Raw genomic sequence first — 26264 nt, forward strand, 5'->3', positions numbered from 1 at the left:
AGTGTGGGTACTGTCTGCACAGCCAGGGACATATAGCAGGGTCCCTGTGTGCTCCCATGGCTGCTTGGTGGTCACTTGAAGATGGTTGGCATCTGATACGGTGACCAGAGCACTATAAGAAGTTAGGCTGCATGCTCCTATCACACCCTGCTATGACTCTGAGCTTACCTCGTGCCACCGGCCAGCATTTGGGATGATAATTCTTGTTCCACACACCAAAGACAAGGAACTGGATATGGCTGGAAGGGTGGCTGGGCAGGCCGGCCTTGGGGACAAGTTCTGAGGCAGACTCTTTGGTTTTGTTTTTGAGACAGGGTCTCTGTTATGTAGCTCTGACTGTCCAGGAACTTGCTATATAGACCACACTGACCTTGGACTTCCAGTTATTTCCTGCCTCTGTCTTCCTAGTGCTGGGATTAAAGGTGTGTGCGTGCACCACCACCCCTCCCTCTGAGGCTGACTCTTGACTAGTGAAGTTTCTTAAACATTTGGATGAAGAATGGCAATAAACTTGTTCTTTCAGGACTGGTGCTGGGTAGGGACTGCCAGGATTCTGCAGCCTGTGGGGTGAGCAGATGCTCTATAGGGGCTTCCCTGGGCCCCTGTTGGTCTCAATCTCTGCTGTGGGTATTTAGTTACTGTGGTCTTAGCACAGTGTGTGCAGGCCTCCTTCAGTGCCCCAAGCTCACTCTCCACTGTCTCCAAAGCACTAGCCAAGGGCCCTCTGCCTTTGGCAAGTTGCCATGCCTTGTGAGGGTTTCTCCAGCTACCTACTGTCTTTGTTTATTGGGCATAGGCATCCACAGGAAACACTGCCTGTCTGGTTTAGAGTCCCCAATCTGTGCTGTGTGACTCCTGCTGGCCACAAATCCCTGAGGCTCTGCCTGACTGTTCTCTGTACTGTCTGAGGCTAGAGGCAAGTGCTACAGACAGCAGCCACATTGGCTACAGCTCATTTTTTGAATGCCAGGCTCTACTGTATCCCATGGACCCGTATTGTCCTGCCCGTTTCTGTCTTGGTCAGCATGAGTGTCTCAAGTATTCTTTGTGAGGTGGATGTTTGGAGGTGGGGGTGAGGAATTTCTAAGTTCCCTATGGGTCAGAGTACACAGACCCCACGATGTAGAGTATGGAGGGGTGGAGTGGGGTGGGCATATGCAGCTGGCTCTTCACTTGCCTTGGGATCTGTGGTATCCACAGCCCTGCCTGGCCCTGCCCTTCCTGCACAGAGGCAGAGGCTCACACTCAGTGGCACCTGTTCTCAGCCTGTCTTTGCCCTTGGGATGTGGGGGAAACAAACATCCACTGTCTGAAGCCCCAGAGAGGAAGTGGCCACAGGGCACTGCTGTGGCCAGCCCAACTAGCTCCTCCCCTGATACAGCCTGATAATGGCTTCATGGTATTGGACTTTTGGGGGCAGGGCTGCCTCTTGTAGACCTGTTCAGGTCCTGGTCTTGGCATGTGGGCCCAGAGCCCACTTCCTGGCTGGTAGGTGCTGTGGGCTGTTTTTGAGGCCACACAAAAGGTCAGAAATCAGAGGTAACTGACTGGTTCTAACTGGTGCTCCTACAGGGGAAACACTATGGTGTGTCATAAGGTACAGCTTTGTCCCTGACCATTGGCTGATTTCTAGGATCCCTGGTATCTCTAATGTGGACAGTGATATCCCAGGCCTGATGAAGCCTTTGATATCTCTGCAGCTTTGAAAAGTAGAACACGTGTCAGGCGGCCCTTCTTCAGGGTCCTCTTGCTTGACAAATACTCTTCAGCTCCACCCTCACTTTTGCAACTTGGCGTTAGCTTGGTATTAAAGGGGAATTCCTGTCATCATCTAGTTTAAGACTTCCTTGTTCTGTAAGAGTTCTTCCTGCCTTTGGGCTTTTTATGAAAATCTCAGGAGAGTTGTTCCAAGTACCTGGAGACTCCTCCATTAGCTCCAGGGGCTTCCCCATCTCTTGTCTGAAGCAGCTGGGTTGCCTTAGGAGACTTTGACCCTAATACACTAATCTGGTGTATGCGCGCGCGCACACACACACACACACACCCTTTTGCACAGGAAGCAGCCTCATCCAGTGGTCCTATTCTCCAGTCTTTTCTGCTGGGTCACAGTCTGGCTTATGAGGCTGCCTGAGGTGTCTCATACTCCCCACCCCCAAGGTCTCTGGAGTTTTCAAGTCAGCACCAGACTAGACTTGTGGCTTTCTCTGTGAAAGAATAGAGCTCACTTTCTGCACCTGCTCCAGCCAGTGTCTGCTTAGGGCAGGAAGCCCCACCCTGGTGTGCACCCCACCACCACCCTTCTGCCTTCGCTGTGGGAAGGATCCTTGCAATTACGGAAGTGGGTTCTTCTGCCCCAGCCAGCATCTTGGGTGTCTACCCCTGCGGGGGGCACACATGGCCTCCACTGACAGGGCCTCTGCTGAATGACACTGTGACGTTGAGACTCATTTCCTCTAGAAAGCGACAACACAACTGGGGTGGTTTCGGTGTCTCTTTTCTTGGTTATTTCTGTGTCTTTGAGGAACGTGCACCCCAGCTGAGCCTGTGTTTATCCCTGACAGTGCCCCAGGAACAGCGCTGCCTCATCCCTAGGTAGCTGCTTATTTGGGAACAACACCAATGTAGTCCCTCCAGTGGTTCCCTCTACCAGGTCCTTCTCTTTCTGAGCACTGGAGGTGGCCCCAATAAGGATTATTCTTGGAAGGGCAGCAGACCTCTCAGGTACCTGGGATCCAGCACAAGCACTAGACACTACCTGGGCCTTGGTGAAGGCCTCCACTAGGGCTGATCCATCCCTCCGGTCTAAATTTCATGGAAGTTGGCACCTTGACTGCCTGCCTCTTATGCCCCTTCCAGGGGGCAAGGTTTCAGCCTCACTTCTGCTGGGCAGTTGTGTGGTAGGGAGTTTCCCCAAGTATTCTGGAGAAGAACCCTGCTCTTCTGTATACTTGAGGCCCCTTGGCTAAAGGCCAGAGACCTCACTTTGGCTTCATCCCCACCCCCACCCCTGCCCCCGCCCCAGGTAACTTCTCCCTAGGCGCAGCTGTGCCTGGGATCGAGCTGTAAACCCTGTTATGTCTGTTGGTTCTTCTGCCCTAGGGTCCCTATCATCTACTTAGGCCATAGCTAGGGGATAGTATAGCCTAGCTTCTATAGGCTTCTCTGCTCTGGGTGAGGCTCATGCTGTGATTGTCTTGCAGATGGAATGTCTCTGGTGGGTGACATTTGGGTGGAGGGTCACAGGCTTTTCCACACAGATTGGCTCAGGTGTGTGCCACTTAGTGCTGAGTGTCAAAGTAGACCACAACTGGTGCCTGAGATAAGCTAGGGTGCTGAGTAGCTTCTGTAAGCTTCTGACAGCAAAGCTAACACCTGGTAAAGCTATTTATTTTGTGCAATGTGTCACAGTCCTTCAAGATGAATGTTTCTTTCCTCTGGGGAGGGGGTGTCTCTCTAATGCTCCCTAATGAAGCAGTGACAAGGGCCAAGGGCAGGCCTCCCAGGCTCCTTCTGAGCTTGAGCATAGCTGCTTACTGGCTCACGTTTGAGCCTGTGGTCACTGCTGGGTTATTTAGCCCATTCCTGACATGGGCCATGGAGTGGGACTGGTCCCTTTCAGCCTTTCCAGCAACATATATCTGTATTCTAAGGAAGTAGTGTAGACTGAAAGCAAAGAACCTAAGGGTCAGAGCACTGTGGACACCAGTATGGATCTTGGCAGATCCACGCAGAGCCTGCTGCAGCTGTGAGTGAGGTCACCTCATAGCAGCCCACAGCTGCACAGTGTCCTCTCTATTCTCATGTGATGCCCTTGCCCCTCAGCAGAGGCATCAGGCTTACCTTTCTGCACAGGGCCAAGGGTACACTATGTTCATGGCTCCATATATTCTGGGTACTTGGGGCTCCTTCATAGCTTCACAGGAGTTATGATGATCCAGTGGGGATCTTGCTGCCATGGAGCTGGTAGGAAGACTAGACCCTGCCTGGGCCCAGGGATCCCAACAGGGCCTTTTGTGTTGATCACAGGTCTCAGAGCCCCCAGCTTCCATAAGACCCAAAGCAGACGACACTTCCTCACAGTCCCCTGCGTCTTCTGAGAAGGACAAGCAGTCCACTTGGCTGCGGACCTTGGCTGGTTCCTCCAATAAGGTGCTATGTGGGAACCTGTCTGGGGTCTTTGGGGAGGGTAGCAGGCCCTTCTTGGAGCCAACTCTGGCTCTACCTGGTCTCAGGGACACAAAGTGGCCTGTTTCTCTGTAGTCACTTACATAGGGGACTCTCTTGACAGAGCCTTGGCTGCGCTCACCCTCGCCAGCGCCTTTCTGCTTTCCGGCCCTGGTCCCCTGCAGTGTCAGCAAGTGAGAAAGAGACCTCCCCACACCTCCCAGCCCTGATTCGAGACAGGTGAGTGAGGAGTGCACAGGAGAACCAAACTCCGGTTTAGCAGGCTGCAATGGTGTTGGTGCCTTTAGTCCTAGGATACACTGTCTAGAACTTTGAAGTCTTGGGTAAGGTTACTGTGTTCACAGACCTGTCTATTAAAGTTAGCTTCCCAGCAGGGCACAAAAATCCATGCCTTTAATCCCAGCATTCAGGAGGCAGAGACAAATGAATCTTTGTGAGTTTGAGGCCAACCTGGAATATATAACAAATTCTAAGCCAGCTAGGGTTACATAGAGATCCTACCTCAAAATAAAATAAAAGTAATAGCCTTCCATGGACGTGAAGATCCAGCTGTGTGCCATCCTAGCCCAGCCTATGGGGAAATTTGTGTTTCCCAATTATTAGAACCTTGACCTTGTGATTTAGAGTTGGGAGAAGATAGTTTGCTGTGTCCTGGCTGAGTTCGCAGGGCCCATTCTACAGCTCATATGGGGACTTGTGAAGCAGATGTGCCCCAGCTAAGCATCTATGCCTCTTACAGCTTTTACTCCTACAAGAGCTTTGAGACAGCTGTGGCCCCCAATGTGGCCCTAGCACCACCAACCCAGCAAAAGGTTTTGAACAGTTCACCATGCACCACTGTGGTCTCTCGGGCACCAGAACCTATTACCACTTGTATCCAGCCACGGAAGCGGAAGCTGACCATGGAAACACCAGGAGCCCCAGATATGCTGACATCTGTGGCTGCCCCAGAGGAAGACAAGGATTCTGAGGCTGAGGTGGAAGTTGAAAGCAGAGAGGAATGTAAGTATTCCTTTGGACATTAGTACAGGGGATGGGGTAGGGTGGGGGCATATGGTATGACCAAGCCAGTATACTCCAGAATGCCTAATGCTTTGGTTCCTCTGTCCTCAGTCACCTCCTCCTTGTCCTCGCTGTCCTCTCCGTCCTTTACCTCGTCCAGCTCTGCCAAGGACCTAAGCTCCCCAGGCATGCATGCTCCTCCTATGGTTGCTCCTGATGCTGCAGCCCATGCTGATGCCCCAAGTGGGCTGGAGGCAGAGTTAGAGCATCTGCGGCAAGCCCTGGAGGGTGGCCTGGATACCAAGGAAGCCAAAGAGAAGTTCCTACATGAGGTGGTAAAAATGCGTGTGAAGCAGGAGGAGAAGCTGACAGCAGCCCTACAGGCTAAGCGCAGCCTGCACCAGGTAAAGGGGACAACAGGCGGGCCATGAAATATAGAAGACCACTTCCCTTTTGTCTGCCCAAGTCCTCTTGGGGAGCCTTGGGGTTCTTCCCAGGTCCTCTGGAGGACCCAGCTCTGTGAGGCACTTCGATGTCCAGAGTCCTCCTGTGCTTCCAGGAAGGCTTCCATAGTGGTCTCAGCTGCAGCTTTTCCCTGTGTGTGGGCCTTACTGAAAGAACTGGCATGTTTTCCTGGCCACGGTAAAAGCCAGTGACAGTGGTGAGTGAGGAGTGGCTATTCTAGTGATGCCTCGCGCTCTGTGCCAGGAGTTGGTTTATTCTCCACTAGTAAGACTTGTGCTCTGCATATAGAGTGCAGGGATGGCTTCTGAAGCTGCATCTCCAAAAGGGACTTAGCAGCAGGCCTTGGGGAGTACATGCTTGGGAGGTGTGTATGTCCTTACACACTACGTACTGGCTGGCTGTCTGGGCTCCACCTCACTGTCTCTAGACTGTGGCCATTCCTCTTGCACCTTCTTTTCATGCTGTTTTGTTTTTCTGACGTGAGTAAGGGAGACCCAGTTCTCAGGCAGCCTGGGGAGAGTGAGGAGCTCTTGGCCAGGGCTCAGCATTAAGACTTTGCTGCAGGCTCAACCTCTGCTGAATTCACACCTCAGCCTGAGTCTGGCAGCTCTGGGGGCAGCCTCACATGCGTGGGCTTTAGCACAACACAACCCTGTCAATCCTCAGGGCTGCAGGATTTCAGATGTTCTCCTCAGAGTGAGTCTTAGTCATTCCCTCATCCTCTCTTGCCCCCATTCTGGGTGGAGGTGTGATTTCCCACATGACTATTCATGGGGGACGGGTGTCATACTGCATTCTAACAAGTGGGGGAAGGGCACGGGAAGTACCAAAAGTAAATGGCTCCCTCTGCACCTCCAGGCCTCAGGTGCAGTGCCTGAGACTGTCTGCTTGGTGTTTTCCTCCCCCACCCATGCGCATGTACATTTGGGAGGAGGAGGTGCGAGAAGGTTCTGATGCAACCTTAATAGAAACAACCTACAACTAGTAATAGGCTCTCTGCTGGGCCCTGGAGGGAAGCTAACAGTCAGGTCAATTGACTGTTGGGTGCAGGGTGGGCACAAAGGTGCTGGGCTGGCAATACTTTGAACCTGTCTGCTGCGTGTCTTCCCAGGAGCTAGAATTCTTGCGTGTGGCCAAGAAGGAGAAATTGCGCGAAGCCACCGAGGCCAAGCGCAGTTTGAGGAAAGAGATTGAGCGGCTCCGAGCTGAAAATGAGAAGAAGATGAAAGAGGCTAACGAGTCTCGGGTGCGCCTGAAGCGAGAGCTGGAGCAGGCGCGGCAGGTCCGGGTGTGTGACAAGGGCTGTGAGGCCGGCCGCCTGCGCGCCAAGTATTCAGCCCAGGTACTAGGGCGGGTTGGCTGGTAGACTGACCTGCACAGTGAATATCTGCTATCACAGATCCAACGTCCTCGATTTAACCATTTCAGGCGGATCTGTGAGGTGATGATGTGCCATGCCTGGAGGTCCTGAGGTGTATCCAGCAGACCTGGGCCTGGGAACTAGAGACTGTTTTCCATAGCCACGGGTGGAAGTCCAGGTGCTCCCATCTCCCCACCAGGACCATTGTGGCCCCAGAACATAGGCTTCCCTTCCTGCTGCTGGCTTGGGAAGCAAGCTCTAAGCTAGGATCAGGAGATGGACCTTGCTAACTGCACAGAGTAGCAGCTTCCAAACCCAGGGAGGCAGGGAAGGTCTTCTACATCTGTAGTGCTGTTTGGTTCTCTCGTGGGTCAGAAGTATAGGGTGGAAGTGGAGCCAGTCCCTGCTCTGATGCAGCAGATGAGGCTGTCCTAAGCCTCGACATCTGGGCCTTTTCCTGTGAGCCTTCAGGTGGGGCAGACATGGCACCGAGGTCTAAATAGGAACTCAGAAGGGAGATGTGGCCTTGAGTGGTAAGTGCTGGTGTTAGGCACTACTGACCACTCAGCATCCCTTTCAGATTGAGGACCTGCAAGCAAAGCTGCAGCATGCAGAGGCGGACCGAGAGCAGCTTCGAGCTGACCTGCTGAGGGAACGTGAGGCCCGTGAGCACCTGGAAAAGGTGGTGAAGGAGCTTCAGGAGCAGCTGTGGCCTCGGCCACGGCCTGAGAATGTGGGTGGCGAGGGCAGTGCCGAGCTGGATCCCTAGCCTGTGCAGTGCCTGCCACTGCCACATGGACCTCCATACGTGCGCAGAGGGCGGCGGGTACGTGGCTCTGCAGACCCAGCCCACGCCTCTGCAGCCACACAGCACAACGTCTCTACTGTGCCTATTACCAAGCGAGTGTTTGTAACCACATACTTTTGGAATCCACTGCAAAATTTTCTACTGGCCAAGTTCAAGTGAGCAAGCCATGTCCCCCAGCTGCAGCCAGAGTTGAGACTAGCTCTGTGGCTTGTAGCTGGTCCTCTGCTTGCTAGAACATTCTAACATTTACACTTTTGTTATAAGCTATTTAAAACCAGTAAGAAGACTTGATATTCAGAAAATCAACATGTTTTTTAATGACTAACTGTAAAAGGCCCCTACACGTGACGCCATCTGGACACCCACTCTGGTGGGGGTGGCACCCACCCACCGCCGTCCTGGGAAGCCATCACCGCTCATCTGTGCCCGCGGCTGCAAGAGGACAGCAAGGGTTTTCTTCAGAGTCTATTTTTTCAGCCACAAGGACCCCAGTCTTCCTGCTGCTGCCAGGAAGAGCAGGGAGAGCGCCGCGTGCCGAGATGAGCCCCAACACTGCCCGCCTTACCGCCGCTGCCCCGCCCACCAACATCACCACTAACCCTGCCGTGCAGGCACCAGGGGTCCTGAGTCACAGTCTCTCCAGGCCCCTGGATGCCCCTGCCCACCTACACCTTGAGGGCCGACCTGTGTTAGGCAGTGGCCATGGTCCAGTGTCATGTTGTATTGTTCCCCATACACACCGCCCACCCACCCACACGCTGCTTGACCACAGCAACCCCTTTTTTCAATGCAGCAGACATCACTCCTCTCATCTTGGGACTGAGGCTGCAGCATTGGAACAAAAACAGCATTATATCACTTTTTTCTTTCTCTCTCTTTTTTTTTTTTTTTTTGTTCATTTAAACATGTATTTAGAACTGCGCTCTGTCAGAACCCTCCCTTCTCTTTTTACCCCCAGTTAACTGAGGTTTTTACTGATTTCTAGAGCAGTTCAAACCCTGAGTGCTCGAGTGCTTAGAAATCCCCTCTGGTGCTTGGTTGAACAAGGGAATCACAAGAAAACGAAAATGCAGAGACTGAACTTGGGGGTCGTTCTGTGCCTTCCAGCATCTTGTACAGCAAACCCTGACTTGTCTTTTTACCCCCAAAATATCGTCTTCAGTAGCGATTGAATCTGCCACTGTCAAAATACGTTACTTGCATTTATTCCAAATAATCTCGTTTACTCTTAACTGTTTATGCAAATTGTATAAGATTTCTTATGCCCAAGCTTGAAAAATGATTTCCTAGTCGACAAGAGGCCACCACCCATCCTCCAGTTGTGTTATTTACATGAGAAGATCACACAGAAGCCCTCCCTCCGCTCCAGTCCCGACAGGGCAGCCGTGAGCTGAGGGAGGTGGAGGTGGCTTGTGCAGGTACAAGACCTCAAGGACTCTCTCGCCTGCGACTGGAGACTGCTAAGCCCTGACACTCGGTGCCGAGGTCGTCTGCAGGGTTTTGCCCTTGGTTTACTATGGGGGGCTGGGCTGCTGCCAGGTCCCCCCTTCTGAAGTGCAATGCAAAAGGGACGTCATGTATATGCAGCGTTTATTTGGAGTTTTTTTCTTTGGCTTTTTTCCTCTCAGTTATGAAACTTGTATGCATGGATTTCACATCTCCATAGCTAGACCCACCCATGGGCATTATGACCGTGTCTCCTAAAGGGTCAGTTTTGTTACACAACACGAAGAATGCTGTTTTCAGCCTTGTTTTTCTAGAGTTGTGTTTTTCAGTCATTTCTTCAAGGAAAACTAAATGATTTAGTTGGAGCAAAGCTTTAAGTGTGTTGGTGTGCTTCTGTGTGGCTGTCCCTGTTGCCCAGTTGGAGATCACAGTGATTTGGGCCCCTTTGAGCCTTGGGTTCCAGGGGCACTTGCTTTTATCAATAGAGCCTCTTCTTGCCACAGCTTTGGTCACCATCAGTTTCCTGGCCTCCTTGGTCCAGCACTGGCCCCATTATGGGAGGAAGTGCGCTGTCTGAAGCGGAGACTCCTCCTCCTCCTCACGTGCCAGGATGACTTGGGTCTGGGAAGGGCTTGTCATCCATGAGTTGTTCCTCCTGAGTCCCTCCTCCCTGCTTCCTGTGAGGCCCTGGCAGGCAGTGGGACCAGAGTGCAGGCTCCCATTTACCGGAAGCTTGTGATCTAGGTCCTCCTAATGCTTCTGCCAGACGCCGGGCCGCCCCGGGTGAAGCTAGTGAAGCACCGGGTGTTTTGTGCGGCTGCCGTGGAAGGCGGCCCTGTCTGCTGCAGGACCTGCCATGGACTGAGCACAGCCAGGTACTGCGTGCCTGGCTCCCCGTTAGGAAGGCTGCAAATTTCTTTTCAGAGAAAGGGAGGAGAGGTTTCCATCATGTTGGCTGTTGACTCTCCCTGTATGTTAAACCCTTTATCAGTTTACTCATTATTTCTATCCTGAAAATTTTTTAACGAAGGGAAAAAAACAACAGCAATAACACTCATTGGTGAGCAGCTAACTCATACACATGACACCCTGCTTTTCATACAGAACTAGCCAATGTAAAAACAACTCACATGTAAATACTTTTTCCCATTTCACACCATTGTATTATACGTGTATAGGGTGATTCCTTTTCCAGAAACTTTTCTTACCTGCTGGTTGTCTTGTTTTCTGGGTTGTTTTTAACTGAGGAAAAATTGCTCATCTGCCAGAGGGGACAGAAGCGTCTTGTGGCATTTCCCATGTGGTGTCCTCCATGGCCACCCATTAACCCCAGTTCCTACTTAGAGTATCCTCCGAAGTCTCTCCCCACATGCCCACCCTAGGGCTTGGGGGTGGGGGGGTACGTTAAGTCAGGATTCTCAAATGACATTTTCATCAATTAAAGAAAAATAAACCCACCTCAACCTTCATAACTGCCCAGGCCCCTGCACCCTCCAGTCCTGTGCTGCTGCTAATGACAATATGATGGCTTACTCTGCTACTCGAGAACTATTTTTATGTAATTAATGTATGCTTTCTTGTTTATAAATGCCTGATTTTAAAAAGGAAAAAAGAAAAAGCTTGGCATATTTATCTATTTCCTTGTGTACCGGTTAGTCCTTTTACCCCCTCCCCTCTCCCCAAACAGATGACGTTGTACAATAAAGGACTTTGAGAGTACCGTGGGCGCTGGTAGCGCCCATACGTGCAGTCAAGTCCTCAGGAAAGGGGGGACAGCATTTCTACAGCTTAGACCTGGGGCTGTGGTCACTCAACTGTGACCAGGAATCCTAGACTGGGAACCTTGACCAGGCTGGGACAGGACTCACGGTGGGCAGTGCTGGACAGATGGACTGGGCATGGCCCTTCCTGACAGGGCTTCCATAAAGGTCTGCTGGATCAAAACTTTCTGGGCCATTACATCACCCACCCACCCCCCAAGAAGCACCTGGGTTATGTACTATGGAGAAGAGAGTCACAGAACCATAGACCCAGTGCTTAGCCCTTACTGCCTCCTGTTAACCTTCATAGAGCCAGAGTCTTAGCCCAGAGTCTGCAGCCTTCACCACAGGAGCCTGTGAGTGGGGCATTGGCTGGCCCCACAAGACCAGTACCCCAGTTCTTCCTGTCCCTGTGCCTCCTAGCAGGGAGGGGGAGAGCCCTCCATCTGACTTGGCTTCCCCGTCATGCTTGGGGAGGGGGCAGGGGGGAGCAGAAGGTTCTCCTAGGAGCTGCAGAAAGAGGAGCAGAAGCGGGCTTAGCCTGGAAAAGTCCACCATCCTAGCTGGGCTTACCATTCACCAGATCCAGGGGTTCAGAAGAAAATAGTTGGACCCTGGTGTGGTGCCTCACATCTAATTTCAGCACTAAAGAGGCCAACAAAGTTGAATCACCACAGGTTTAAGGATAGACAGGTCTACATAGTTCCAGAACAGCCTAGTGTATTTGTCTTTTGAACCTTGTCTCAAGATGTGGGGGGAGGGGGGGCATGGATGGGTGGGCCAGCTCACAGCTCATCACTGAGGTTCTGGCAGCCTAGGCATGAACTGAGAACAGAGTTGTGCTGTAGCACTGGGTGACCAAGGGCCTACTCAGGCTAGGGTCTGGACATGTGTTCTTTTCAATGACTGGATGACTGTTAGGAGCCATCTCTATAACTGGTGGGATGGATGCATGAAAAAAGAGGAATAGCCAAAGGAACATTGCAGACAACCTAGGCATCGGGTGCAGCAGAAACTATAGGAGCAGGAGGCAGGGGAGAGGCATGCGGCTGACCCTGGGGCGCTCAGCTTCAACAGCAGCTTTCTGCAAGGCTTCAGATCAGCCTCCTGTCACCAGAGTTGACCTAGGCTTCATCTCTGGATATGAACTTAAGAGGATTATAGGTACCCCTGGCCCAGAATACATCCAAAGGGAACCAGGACCCCTGGAAGGGTTGAAGGAGGAGAGGCCTGGGTGAATAAGCCCCCCCATCCCAGGCCTGGCTGAGGTCTCCTACATCAGCCAGAGCCTCTATGGGCATGACTGCCCCTAGACTTAGCTGCAGCTCTTGAAACCCCATCTTGGATGGTACCTGTTTCCAAGTTTCTCAAGACCTAGGGAACCCCTGAGTAGAGCTGGCAGCTCTTTGGTGGTCCTAATTCCTATCCATGTTCTGTGACGATCCACATTTTCATTTCTACTCAGTCACCAGGAGTCACACCCCGCCTTGCCCACTAGCAGTTGGACTTCCTTGTCTCCTGGCCCCTACCTTCCACCCTAGAGTCAGGGGGGCTGGCCCCAGGCCAGACAAGCTGTTATCTGGAAATACAGATCCCAGGCGTCTTCCATGGAAAGCCTAAGTGTTGCTCGAATCTTAAAAGGTCTTAAAATAAAAAACCTGGTGCCAGATATTGGGGTAAATACTGAAAGACCAGAGAGACAAAGGAACAAGCCACTGCCAACACGTTTCACCAACTCCACGAATCCTCTGATTGAAATCCTTACCCGAAAGACTCCAGCTGAAAAAGCCTTCAGTTCCTGTTTCCTCACGCCTTATGTATACATTTCTCTGCCCAGCCATCACTTCCTGTCTCAACCTTCCTAATGCTGGGATTAAAGGCGTGTGACTCCCAAGTACAGGGATTAAAGATGTGTGCCACCATTGCCTGGCTCTGTTTCTCTCCTAGACTGAATCAATCTCATGTAGTCCAGGGTGGCTTTGAACTCACAGAGATCCAGACGGACCTCTGCCTCCCGAGTGCTAGGATTAAAGGTGTGTGCCACCACTGCCTGGCATCTGTTTAATCTAGTGGCTTGTTCTGTTTTCTGATCTTCAGGCAAATTTTTTTAGGGTACACAATAGATCACCAGTGTCCTGTTAGTATAATGCCAGTCTGGTCAGCCCTTCATCCTGCTCATTCCCACTGTGGTGATAGCCTGTACCTTCTACATGCCCCACTCGTCCAGAAGCCTATCTCCTCCCCCAGGCCATCCAGCCCAGACCCTGGCCTAGGTCTGCCACCTTTATCTATACCTGCCTGGCACGTGCTTTGAAGCCTGTCCTGGGGTCACAGACTTCTCCCTGGTCAGGATGAGGTAGAACCAGGCCTCACCGTGCAGGCCTGAGTTAGAAAAGGACTCGGCCTGCTCTGCAAGAATTTTGGTCCTGTTTTTGGTGGCCTGGGTGTCAGAATCCCTGGAGTCCATTCTGTACAAGAAATAGACTCCAAAAGCAAAGGGCAGAGTTGTGACTCAAGATGCTAGGCATGGAAACTTTCCCCACAGACACCCAATACGTGGCCAAAATTCATTGTTTCCCCTCCCCCGAGCCAGGTGACCCTGGGGAGGGGATGAGGATGGGGATATTTGAGGCCTGGATGCCTATCCACCCCTGCCACCCCATGGTCTTGATGACACATAAGGCCATCTGTGATCAGGCCTGTGCCAGGTTGGTAGGAGTCTTGGCGTCAGGGGCACCAAGCCCTGGAACAGGTGGCCCACTGCAGGTGGGCACAGGCAGGAGGAGTTGGCTAGCCTAACCTGTCTTCATAGCATCCTGTATTGGGCCAGGTGTCCGGCCAGTTTGGGATGGGCCTTCTTCTCCCTGAGTATGGACCTGGCAGGAAGCTGGGCCCAGGCTTTGGTCCACATTGATCTTGATACACAAAGGCCTGTTTGGGAAACCAGGGACAATATATCCAAGGGAATCAGGGAACTCAATGTGGGGACCTTCCCAGGATCTCCAGCAAAGGCCGACCTGAAATTGCCCCCTCAGCCCTCCCTGTAGCTGTTCCATGGCAACTCTCAAATGTCGGGGGCCATGTGCTCAACTCCACAGCTAGCCAGACTCGGGCCACTAACCCAGTCTCACTTAGGCAAACTGGGTTTCTCATGCTTCCTGGGTCCTGGTGCTGGCTCTTGCAAGCTGCCTGTTCACCCCCTGTTCACCTTCTGTCAACCCAGTCCTGAATCCCAGAGGATTTCAAGTGTCCGTGACCAGCAGGCAGTCTGTCCCCAACACTCAAGTTTATCCTCTTACCTGCCTAGTCTCAGACTCTGCCTTCCCTTCCCGTCTCGGCTCCTCCTGCGAGTGGGCCCTGATCCAGCAGCTGCTCCTCAGTGGGAACCGTTCCACACTGGCTACTTAAAGGAAAATATATATACCCAGATCTCTGCCTGCCTGGTGAGCTGGGAGGGAGCTAGCTGTCCCAGGCTCTTGAGGAACTAGAGGTGACTGCCTCTAGAGAGGGAAACAAAGGGTACCTTCACTCCAGTCCTTCCCCCTGCAGCTGTACTACCAAAATGAGAGGGGCCAGGAACACGTGGGCATCCAAATCTACGTACTTTGTGTCTATGGTGGGATATAGAGGTTTCTTGTCCTTGGGACACTTGTCTCTGTTCTAGCATGTGTACATGTGTGCACTGTGTATGCATGTGCAGGGCAGTAGATTGGAGAAGGGACCAAGGACATCTGCAGGCCCTGGGGCAGGCCCAGATGGATTTGTCAGGCAGAGCAACAAGGTCTAGAACATCTGGGAAGGCCACGCCGCCACGAGATTCACGAAGATCCTGTGTGCTGTGTCTCACTCTGGCCTTGGACACGTGGGGCTCCTGCTTGAGGCAGGGGTCACCGCAGCAAGAACCTCACCCTGCCGCCTTTATGGGATAGACATGTGGTCCACATCTCAATTTCCTGTTTCTATGGAGGCACAGCTCCAATAAGAGGCTCTGGTGGGCAGAGCAGCGGTGGTACGCCTTTAATCCCAGCACTAGGGAGACAGAGACATGCATATCTCTGAGTTCGAGGCAAACCTGGTCTACAGAGATAGTTCCAGGTCAGCCAAGGCTAGACAGAAGAACTCTGTATGGGGGATGGAGCGGGGAGCTCTGGTGGTTGAGGAAGTTGCCCCATCAAGTACTGGAGGCACCATCGGCCTTCCCCACAGGGTTGGTTCCCCTGCGGCCCAAGTAACCGAGGTCCCAATGGCAGCCCGGCTAGAATCTCCTATTGATAGTGCTTGGTGGCCTGAGCTGGAAGCTCAAGGTCTCTCAGACAAGAAGGGGTTGTCCTCCACCCCGGCATCAGGGAAGGAAAGCCCCGTGGAGTTCACAACCTCTCCAGTGCGGTGTTCACCTACAAAACAGGTTTCTGGCTTCGTGCGGCCGCCTCCAACACACCCCCGGGAGGGAGTAACCATCGTGCCCTTCAACTTCCCACGTTCCCGCCCCTTCGGACCAGCGGGGACGGCCGTAGTCCGTAGCCCCGCTAGGTTCCCGCTGGCCCAGGATGAACGGACCCGGAGGCGCCTGCTGCGCGGAAGCACGACCGCGCGGGACTTCCTGCTGTCCAACCGCGGCCTCAGACTGCGGGATCATTTCTGGACGGACCCCAAGTCCCGGCAGCTCCCAAAGCTTGGGCTACCAGCCTAGGCAGGGCAGGCGCCGCCTACCAGCCGCGCGGCCTCCGCCCCGCCCCGCCCCGCCTCGCATGCGCTTCCCTTCCCCCGCCCGCCTCGGATTCCGACGGGTTGGGCCTGGGGCTTCCGGCTGCTAGAGAGAGCACAGCCCTGCGGGACCAGCCCGGCGCCGCCCCGCGCGCAACCCGACTTCCTGCAGCGTCGGGCCCCGGGGACTCCCGGCCAGAGTCCAGGCCCTCAGTCGGACGTTCATGATTGGCCTCGGAATGCGCGTTCGTGGTCTAGGCAGAGAGGGTCGCGCCCTGACGGGAAGATCCCCGCCAACCCTGCCATGGGGTGCAGCCTATGTGCTATCTAAGACGGGGTCTGGTCGCCTTAAGCAAATGCCTGCTGCCGCCCTTAGTCACATCGCTGGCCCCAGTGAGGGTCCTCCCCAAAGCCTCCCATCCAAGCCAGCAGGATCCCACGACTGGAGCTCATATTCGTGGAGGTTTTGTTGCCTCTTTGCCGTCGGAATCCTCCCGGCACATGCCACGGGAGCAGTGAATCCCAAGTTACACTTGTCCCCACACTAGGATCTTGTTCCTTTCCCACTTCTCCCGATCAGAGGGATTGTGCAGAGCACTACCCAGTCCATAGCCAGGTCCCTTTCCCCAGCTCTCTGAGTCCCTCCTTTTAAAATCACTGCCTTGCCCTGTCGGGTACTGTCCAGTCCCCAACCCAGAACCAGAAGAGCACTTGTTGGAAGCAGTCTCTAGGGTCCCAGGCCAAGCCCGCAGGGCTTCTTTTGCCAGCACCTGACTGCTTCCACAGAAATTGGTCCTCTGCAGTTCTCACAAAGAATTGTCCCATGAAACTCTTGGAAGATCAAGTCAGCCTCCACTTGCTAAGGTCCCTGGGAGGTGGCCCTGGATCTTTGGACAGAAGTGAGGAACAATGGTTGAGTTAAGGTGTGATTCTTTTTTTTTTTTTTTTTTGGTTTTTTCGAGACAGGGTTTCTCTGTGTAGCTTTGCGCCTTTCCTGGTACTCGCTTTGGAGACCAGGCTGGCCTCGAACTCACAGAGATCCGCCTGGCTCTGCCTCCCGAGTGCTGGGATTAAAGGCGTGCGCCACCACCACCCGGCTAAGGTGTGATTCTTAAAGTTTATCCTAGGAGCACCTCTGGCTGACAGCTGGGAACAGCACACCCTGAATTGGTCTAGCCCCACCCCTAACCCCACCTCCACCCAGCACAAAGACACTGGGCCCTTGACCTATAGCCCAGGATCCCCTTCCAGTAGAGGGGTACTGCAGCTCTGTGCTTGAGCCCCTCACTAGTGTGGTTGACTCAGAAGCCAATGTTCAGGAGCCTGGAGTGGGTCTGTCCTCCTGTGCCCTCAGCTTGTACTAGGTCACCGCAGGAGGGAGGACCCCTCAGACTCAGGCTGCAAACCTGAGGCCTCGGTGGACAAAGATGGGAGAGAGCGGCACAATCCTTACTGCCATGGGGATGGATACAGAAGGCAGCAGGGCCTGCGGCTAACTGGCCTTAGGACTGAGGTCTAACACAGTTGGCCAAATCCTACCAAAGCTTTGGTTGGCATGGACAACTTTGGTGATAGTCTTCATGTGTCTGGCATGGCAACCGGGCAGCCTGTCTGCTCCTTAGAGAGATAGACTTCATTTTATGTCAAGAAGCGCCTGGACAAGGCCACTGTGTATGGGTGTGGGCCACCCGTACACTCTTTTGTTCCCCATTGCACTGTCTGGTTCCTGAAGGCTCCTCAGTCCCTTCCTCACCTGGCCTCCAGACTAAGCCTGAATCTCCCCACCTTCCCCAGGGTCTCTTCCCTCTGGCTGAGAGGCTGCTTGAGGCTGTTCTTGCCACGAGGAAATCTGAGCAGAAAGGAGCAGACCTGCCAGCCACCACTGGAAATTGTCTCCTGGGTAGTGGTCTTGTTGGGGGTAGGCCTGGGGACTACCATAATGCTATCCAGGATCAAGGGCTCCCAGTGAACTGGCAGGATTGGCCAGTCTGTGTAGGAACCGGTCTGGCAGGCTTGGCTCTGGAACCTCCAGGAAGCCCTAGCTGGGAGGGGCCCAGGCTGAGCACAGCTGGCCTCACACCCGCCTGGCACCAAGACCAGGCAACCTGCCCGGGCTGTAGACAGGGCTTGGGGAGGCCTCCCCAGAGTGTCCTGAGTGACCAGCCTGGCAGTGAGAGAGGCTGGGAGGAGCTATGGCCACCTAGCCCAACAGGCCCAGGGTGAGGGCAGCACAGACCAGGCAGGCCAGCCTAGTTCCAGGCTGAGTCCTGGTCATGCTGTCCTCTGCTGACCCCAGATGTGTCCCAGGTGGCCTGGAGGGCCAGCTCTCTGAGGTGCCTCTGGATGCTTGGGTGAGGGGCAAGCAGCTCTCCTTCCCGAGTTGTTCTCCTTCCTCTCTTTCTCAGACCTGTCTCCTTGCCTCCTTTTTTCCTTCCTTGAATGTCTCCTCCCTCTCCTACTTCCCATCCTTGTCTCACTCTCTCTTTGTATCTTAAACATGCACATTTGACAGTGCCCTGCCTTGGTGCTCCGTATCTCATTATCTGTTAAGTGAATGATGGGCAGACCAACAGTTTCCTCCCTGGAGGAGTCAGAGGTTAGAAGATATTACAAAGGAGAAAGGCTTTGTCTCCCTGCCAGTTCTCCCTGTGCTGGGGTGGAGAGGGTGGTTCGTGCACTCTAACTTGTCCCCCTGCCAGTCCCCAAGTGACGACAGCATGTCTGGAGTGTTTGGGGATCCAAGAGCTACTGGTTCCCAGGGAGGAACCCAGAGGCTCTGTCACACTCCTGCAGGGTCTCCGAGCAGTCCATGGTTTCTGCCAGGCTAATCTATGTCAGTCAGAGAGGGGGCTGACTCAATATGGTTCCTGTCAGAGTGCTGCTGCTCACAAAGCCATGGAGCCCAACCACCTGGTCCCTCCCACCCACAGAAGGGAATCTACCCAGACAGGACAGAAGCTACAGCTGTTGTGCTAGGCATCAGGCCTCTGGATAGACGTGAGGCCACCATATTCTCAGAGCTATGGCCAGACCTGTATTCACTTACCTTAGCCACAGGCTCAAGTTTCCCAATGGTGGGTACCCAGATCAAGATAGGGCAGCTGGGGTACAGTCATTCCCTGGACATGTGCTCCTGCTGGGCCACCACCCCAGTCTGACTATCATAGAAGAAGGGATCCCACAGGGGACAAATCTGGAGTGGGGGTTACTGGATGGCAGAGCCTGAGTTGTGAAAGTTGCACCCTTAGTCACCTTTGGAAATGACCCCTCCCAACCCCAGGATAGTGAAGGACCCTCAGGATGGGATCCCCAGGCTTTAGTACTGCCCAAGAAGTCAGCTTGACCATGCTGCTGTCTAGTGAAGTCTTGGGGCTGGAGTGGCCTGTGGGCTGGAGGTCAGCCTCTCCAGGGGCAGGGCACTAAAGAGTTGTAAGCTGTGTACTCTGCAGTTCTTGCACTGGGCTAGGCTGGATGCTCAATCCCCTCAAGCAGGTATCTATACCTAAGACCTGTCCTGATGAACTCATTTGTATTTATGCATATATGTGTAGGAGCACATATGTGTAAGTGTGTGTGGAGGTCAGAGGACAATCTTGAGTGTCATTGCTGAGGTTCTGTTCCTCAGGCACATTCACCTTGTTTATTTAGAGGCATGATCCCTCACTAGACTGGAGTGTGCCAAGTAGGCCAGCCACCTCCCCAGAGCTGGCTGGGATTACAAGTGTGCACCACTTGGCCTTTTTTTTGGGGGGGGTGACATTTCTATGTTTTTGGTTTTTTGAGAGAGGGTTTCTCTGTGTAACCTTGGCAGTCCTGTAACATGCTCTGTAAACCAGGCTGATCGAGCTCAGAGATCTGGCTGCCTTTGCCTCCCTAGTGCTGGGATTAGAGGTGTGTGCCACAACTTTCCAGTGGGGAGGGAGGGGCTTTTTATTTTTTTATGAGTTCTGGAGATCAAACTTAGGTCCTCCTGCTTCAAGGCAAGCATATTACCAATGAGCTATCTCCTCTATCCTGAATTTATGTTTTTGCTCTTCTTGTTTATAGATAGGGTCTGTCTGTATAGCCAAGGCTGGACTAGAATGCACAATGATCCTCCCAAGTGCTGGGATTATATACCACAGGCTTGGCTCTAGAACTCTTCTTGGGTGTTCAAATTTCATATGCCTGGACCACTTGGCTAGGGCGGGGTGGAGGTGGAGCTATAGACAAAAGCATCTGCTCCTGTTCCTGTCCTAGCCTCATGGAGGGCCAGGCCAGGCCCAGGGACCAGTTTTCAGGAGACCAGCATTTGCTGGTGCAGATATTCTTGGCCAGAAGAGGCAGTGTCTGTCTGGGTACCATGGCTACCCCTGATGTCCTGAGACAAGGATAAGCAGTCAGTGTGACCTCTCAGATCCTCAAAGGCCCCATCAGGAAGCTAGGGCAGGGGAGGTAGGGGTCTTGCCTGGACCACTAGACCCTGATCATCTGGCAGGTTTGCTGACAACTGTGTAGGTGGGTAGGCTGGAGCTGTCTGTTTGCAGAGGGTCTGTGATGGAAAGCGGCCCCACCTGGCCTCCCTTGACGGGACAGGCCTGATGTCTGCAGAAAAGCCACTGTGGCGCAAGACCTGCCTGCCGTATCCCACACAGAGTAGTGACTACAAGTTTCCTGACGAGGGTTTTGTGACTTTAAAAGCTGAGCATGCTTTTGGAGAATTAAATACCAAAGGATGCCTGACGATGGGCTGGAAAACGGCAGCTGCTGCTGTTCATTCCCAGCGATTTTCCTTCCTAAATTGAAACATCATTTTCTTTGTTTTTCTTTTGACAGAAATGTGGTTTCATCTTGAGGAGGAGAAAGGAGCTACAGAATATTGTACTGTGTCTGTGTCTGAAGGGCAGACTCAGGAAGTGATGCTCAGAAGTAGTTTGAGAGATAGGCAGAGAGTGGGTCCAAAGACCTCCTATGACCTGGTGAAAGGTGCTTGTGAACTGAGGCACCTTTGGGTCACTGGTGTCAGAAACCCAGGCTCACCTCAGTCTCAGGCTCTGCATGGTGGACAGCAGGGCTGAGAACTGTGGGTTCAGCTCTGAGGTCCATCACTGCATCCAAACCTAGGCCACTGACCTTGACCGGGGCTTTGGGAAAACAGAGAGGGTAGTCACCTGTCTTGCTCCTATGATTTCCTGGAGAGTCACTGGCTTAGTGTCTCATGTTCCAGGGCTTTAGAGGCACAGTGTCTCTCTAGACGGGCTGCAGTGCCACAGGGGCAGGGCAAAGAGGGCATGGGGGCCTGTGGAGCAGTAATCTGCCCCAAGTGTCCAGTGGGGAAGTCCCTGGGCAACATGCAGCGCTATTCCTGAGGACATTGCTAGTGTACTGAGGGCAGACTTGGCATGTGTCATCAGGGCAGACGCTGAGCTCTGATGCCCCTTCCTGTGGCTTAATTTCTTCAGGAAAGAGGGAGCAGTTGGCCAGGTAAGAGGGTAGGCTGTGCTGGCAAGTGACTAGGGTAACCCAGGAGGGGATGGGCCAGGATGAGGCAGTGCCATGTCCTGCATTGCCCAGCTGGGCCCACATATGGACCAGTAGGCCCAGCCAGCTAAAGGTTGACAGCCACAGTTCTGAAGCCAGGAAGTAGGGGTTTCTGTAATGGAGTAAGCCCTCCCAGGGACGCCTTCTGTGTGGGCTAATGGCCAGCTGCTCTTGGCCTCCTCAGCAGTCAGTGTGCCCCTTAGTAGCAATTGTGAGATTCTCTCCAACTACCCTATCTTTCCAATGCTGGAGAGGACTAGGCAAGAAAGCCTCTTCACTTTGCAATGCCGTGGGAATCTGACCTGAGGTTGGCCATGCTGAGTGACATAGTTGCCCCCAGTCTCTGCCTTCACAGAAATCTAATGCAGACCTCCATGGGCCTGGGAATAGTGTGGGTAGGGCAGATATGAGGGTTCTCAAAGGGCACAGGGGCACTGAGTCCCTTCCTGTGTCCCACAGAACTCCAACTCAGCTCAGGACTAAGGCCCAGGGCCTGCTGGAAGGGGCCCCATGAACGTGCTACTCAAAGTTGGTATGGAGAGTTTTATTGAAGTCAGTAGCTGTGGGGCTCATGTGAGCCAGCTCCCAACTCCCAGGCTGTGGTCCCTGGGGGAGGCAGCATGAACCTCCATTCAAGGGAGGGTGGCCTTCCCTTGAGGGTGTTACTGGCTCCTTTATGTCCACAGGAAAGGAGTGGTTTCTAGCTTAGAGCTTCTGGGTGATCTTCAGGGACATGGGGCCACTGGCTGTCCCTCTTTGCCAAGACTCGCAAGTGTTTGAAGGTGGTGGGCAGCCTATGGCCCAGGAATGGAGGAGTAGTCACATCACAGACCATGACCACATACTCCCCTGTGAGGATAGGGAGGGATATCTCAGGCTAGTATGGCCACTATAGCCCAGGCTCCTTACCATCCCTTGGGTATCTCAGCCTGTCGTTTCTTCCTGCCACTGTTTTCTCAGGCTCCTACATTAGGACCCTGGGCCAGACTGCCATCCTGAGGCTGGGTGTTTGGTCAGCAAGGTAAAGACATGTGTTTGGGGCAGAGAAACCAGCTTTTCAGACCCAGGCATCCTGGAGATTGAAGTAAGTGGTGGTGTTGGAGAGAACAGATGTGTGGACAGCCCTCAGGGTCAAGCCACAGAGACCCCTGCTCCCAACTGCTAATTAGGCCACGTGGTTGAGTCTTTTTGTAAATACTTGTCTACACTGTTTTTGTAGAAAATACATTCATGTTCTCTAAATGTTTAAGAAATAGCGGGGACTCTGAAGGTTTAAGGTGCTTGGTGGGGTCCTGAGGCCCAGGGGGGCTGGGGGAGGGAAAGCCTGGGGGATTAGGGGAGGGAAAGCCTGGGGGAATGGGGGAGGGAAAGCCTGGGGGTGGGAAAGCCTGGGGGCTGGGGGAGAGAAAGCCTAGGGGGCTGGGGGAGGGAAAGCCTGGGGGGCTGGGGGAGAGAAAGCCTGGGGGCTGGGGGAGGGAAAGCCTGGGGGCTGGGGGAGAGAAAGCACTTTTCCTTTCCACAGTCTGTAAACTGTCTGGAGAGCTTCAAAGTTGAAGAAACCATAAAAAAGAAAATAAGAAATAACAAAAAGGAAAGTTGCCATAGAAACGGCCCTCTCTCCCTCCCCTGAGCCCGCTGGGGCTGGCACCAGAGTGTGGAAAAAGCTCCTTGGCTGGCCCAGGCTCACACCAGGAATGTGGCCGCAGCTGAAACTGGGCTGGAGCAGGCTCCCACCACCAAGCGCAGCAGAGCCCAGCCGAGTGACATTCCAGCCACTGAGCAAGCGGTTACCCTCCATTCTGGCTAAGCTGAGGGTTATGCCTTCCTGGACAGGATGAGAGAGCCTGGGGGCTGGAGGAGTGTGCTTGGCCTTGGGTCAGTTTCTTCAGAGAAACTGGCTCTGGGAGGCCCATGAGCTGGGGCTGGGATACTTGGGGAGGGGGACGCATATTCCACCAGTAAAGAACAGGCAACAGGCCAGCGTCTCTGGCAGCTGGAAGAAAAGCCCTGCATAGCGACGCCACAGTGTTCCCAAGCAGCCCATCTCTAGGCGGTCCCAGGAACATGCAGCTGCACCAGGCTTGGCCAAGGGTGCTGGCCTGGGGAGCCAGTGTGAGCTCACGGCCATGGCCGCAGAACCAGGCCACAGGCCTGATCTGACCCTGTTCCTGGGGCCTGTCCCCATCAGATGCAAAAAAGACTGGCATGAGAAGTGCTGGCTGGTGTGTGCACTGAAGGCCTGGCCCTGACACCAAATTGTTCAGTTGTGGGCCTGGAGCCTACTGTCCCTCAGGCCAGCTCTTGCTGAGGGGCTTGGCTGTCACCTGGCCTTACCCAGTGTGGAGCCCTCAGTCCCTGGAGCTACCACACAACTATAAATCAGGCCTAGAGTTCTGCTGGCAGAGGCCTTGGAGCTAAAAGATTCTTCTCACTGTCCAGAGGTATGTGTGGTGGAAGCTTCCCCCAGGGCCAACCTACAGGCTCAGCAGTGGATTTGAGTGAAGATGCTCAATCCACTCCCCCCTCCCCCCCCCCACCCCCCCATTCGAGGGTTGTTTTTTTTTGTTTTTTTTTGAAGACAGGGTTTCTCTGTATTTCTGGCTGTCTTGGAACTTGCTCTGTAGACCTCAAACTCACGGAGATCTGCCTCTACTTCCTGAGTGCTGGGCCAGAGCTGTGAGTGGCTGATTTCTTAGGCTTCCCATGACCCTATGTGAGATGGGTCTGGATCATGCAGCCTACTGGCCTCCCATCAGGATCCCAGAGATGCTGGAACAAGGGTTAAGTTTTTGGGCCAGGCAGATGAGCACCCATGCCAGCTGCCCAGAGCTTGGGCACTTTTAGGGGATGGAACTGTCTAGAGAAATAATTTCGGTCCTGTGTTCTGAGGAAGTAAAGGCTTTGGCTTCTCTGGTTCTCTGGCATAGAGAGGAGGGCCCAGGCTTGACTGCTTCTCCAAAGCCGAGAGCAACTTTACAAGAGGGGCTTTTGGTCAAAGGCCCCGGCCAGGCCCAGCTTTAGCACTGCCCAGGCCCTAGGACTACCACAGCTCTGAATAAGCCCTGGACCAATGACCCTTTTCCCAAGCCTAGGGCTCTGCTGGCTGACACCCTAGAGCCCAAAGATTCCTCTTACTGTCTAAAGGGGGTGTCAGGTAGACCAACAGGCAGGGATTCTGTGCTAGGGCACATGAGGGTCTGAGAGTCTGAGACTCATGGCCACTTTGTGGTCCCCATACCCTTCAGGTCCAGCTGCTGATGGCCTCATTGTGGTCTGGTCCTTTGCCAGTTCAGGCACTACCTTGGCACCTGCTCTTCTGAAATGGTGAGGAGGACCCACACCTCCCACCCCTACCACACTTAGTTACCCAAGGTCCCTACCCTACTCAGCTCCTTCCTTTCTGGAACATTCTTCTTACCTGTGAATCTTCCTGGCTGCCTCACAGCCTTGGCCCCTGTTCATAAGGCCTGGAAGTCGCTTGTGATTTTTCCTCTACTCACAGTCCACACACCTCCATCCACCTCTAGGATACCTGGGCATCTGCCTTCCCCGCCCCCCCCCCCCCCAGGCCTGTATCGGCAGGAAGCAGCATCTATCCCCCCAGACACTGTTTGCCTCTGCCTTTGTCAGGACAGTGATGGGCTTCTTTGTGGTCCACACCAAAATGCCTACCTAGATATGCAGATGTCGATGGCTCTACTGTGGTCCCATCAGGCCTGTGGGGAGAAGAGGAGGAACCCCTGAGTATTCTGCCCAGTCCTCTTTGGGTGTCAATTTCACCCAAACCAAGGCCAGCACTTCTGGGGCAGATGCTGGGCCCCAGGACAGCAGAGCCTGGTGGCCCCCATGCGTCCTGTCTTCTCTAAGGCTCCCCTCTGTCTTCCAAGGCTGTATGCTCACATCCCTAGGCTCTGGTTGTGGCGTCTACTCTTTGAGAGCTCTCTCAAGCAGCCCATTCCTGGCTCTCTGCCCTCCAGGCCCCACCGATAGAGCTCTGTCTGATGCTTCATAATCCCAGAACTGCTGGGCAGGTGTGTAACAACCACTCCATGACCCTGGACAGTCTTGCCTCCTCAGAACCAAGGTATAGCTTTTGGGATGCGAGAGGTTCTCATACCCAGCCTAGCACATAGGGAGGAGTTAGGAGCTGGTCTAAGAACAGCTGAGGTCTGGACCTGCTTGGAGGTTGCCAAGGAATACATCCATCTTTCAGAAAGAAGTGACTCAAGGGGCTGGGGAGATGGCTCAGTCAGTAAAGCTATTGCTTTGTAAGCACAAGGACCCCAAGTTCAATCCCTAGTAAAAACGTCAGATATGGTGGCATGTGTTTGTAACCCCAGCACTGGGGAGGTGGAGGCAGGAGGACCCCTGGAGTTTGCTGGCCATCCAGTCTAGCCTAATTGGTGAGCTCCAGGCCAATGAGAGATCTTGTCTCAAAGGAGGTGGACAGTGTTCCTGAGGATGGCATCCAAGGTTGTGCACTGGTCTACATACACACTAAAAGAGATGTGACGGGGCTGAGGTACCCATGTGATCCCTCAAAAAGCAAAGGCCAGTATCACCTGGGAGACTCCAGAGTGGGAGAAAAAGGACAAAGGTAGAAAAAGGTCCCATTCTGGAACCCCTTATCCAGAGGCTCTGCTCTGGCTCCTGTGCCTGAGATGGAGACCTTCACTGCTGCCCACAGGATCCATGAGAAACCTGAGGGGTTCCCAATGTAGGTACTGCCCCTGTCTCTCACATGCTCAGACTTAAGCCCAAGTCCTACATGGGGCCCAGGGCCCACACCCTCAGGCTCTGAAAACAGCCAATGAGGGCTGGTCCAGCTTTTGAGACACACCCCGAAGAAGGACCAGCTGCCCGGGTGGGTCATCTGAGGAGGACCTGGCAAGGCCCTGCTGAATGTGGTCAGTACACGTGGCAAAATGGGGCCCTCTGGCACATCCTGGGTTTGGGTCTCTGAATGACTTGGGTTTTCAGCCTCTTCTCTTTCCTGATGGGAGGGTGAGGATGC

The 26264-nt window shown here is 53.6% G+C and overlaps 2 protein-coding genes across 3 annotated transcripts in view; one reads left to right on the forward strand and one right to left on the reverse strand.

The window, feature by feature from the left end:
• The window catches only part of Ski (SKI proto-oncogene), a 74270-nt gene extending 63368 nt beyond the window's left edge, over positions 1–10902 (forward strand). Inside the window, exons 2-7 of one of the 2 annotated variants that reach the window (XM_052718874.1) lie at positions 4027–4149; positions 4289–4404; positions 4925–5187; positions 5299–5591; positions 6764–6994; positions 7593–10902. In XM_052718874.1, coding sequence (XP_052574834.1) covers positions 4027–4149; positions 4289–4404; positions 4925–5187; positions 5299–5591; positions 6764–6994; positions 7593–7781 — 1215 coding nt within the window. In that variant the 3' untranslated portion in view covers positions 7782–10902. The remainder of the gene's footprint in view (positions 1–4026; positions 4150–4288; positions 4405–4924; positions 5188–5298; positions 5592–6763; positions 6995–7592) is intronic. The other variant, XM_052718875.1, reaches the window with a different exon arrangement.
• A 10877-nt stretch (positions 10903–21779) lies between these two features.
• The window catches only part of Morn1 (MORN repeat containing 1), a 60311-nt gene continuing 55826 nt past the window's right edge, over positions 21780–26264 (reverse strand). Inside the window, 2 exon segments of the mRNA XM_052715173.1 lie at positions 21780–22099; positions 24923–24966. Coding sequence (XP_052571133.1) covers positions 21951–22099; positions 24923–24966 — 193 coding nt within the window. The 3' untranslated portion in view covers positions 21780–21950.

This window comes from Peromyscus californicus, unplaced genomic scaffold, assembly GCF_007827085.1.
Source record: "Peromyscus californicus insignis strain IS unplaced genomic scaffold, ASM782708v3 Scaffold_5__1_contigs__length_169319896, whole genome shotgun sequence".
NCBI classification, from domain to species: domain Eukaryota; kingdom Metazoa; phylum Chordata; class Mammalia; order Rodentia; family Cricetidae; genus Peromyscus; species Peromyscus californicus.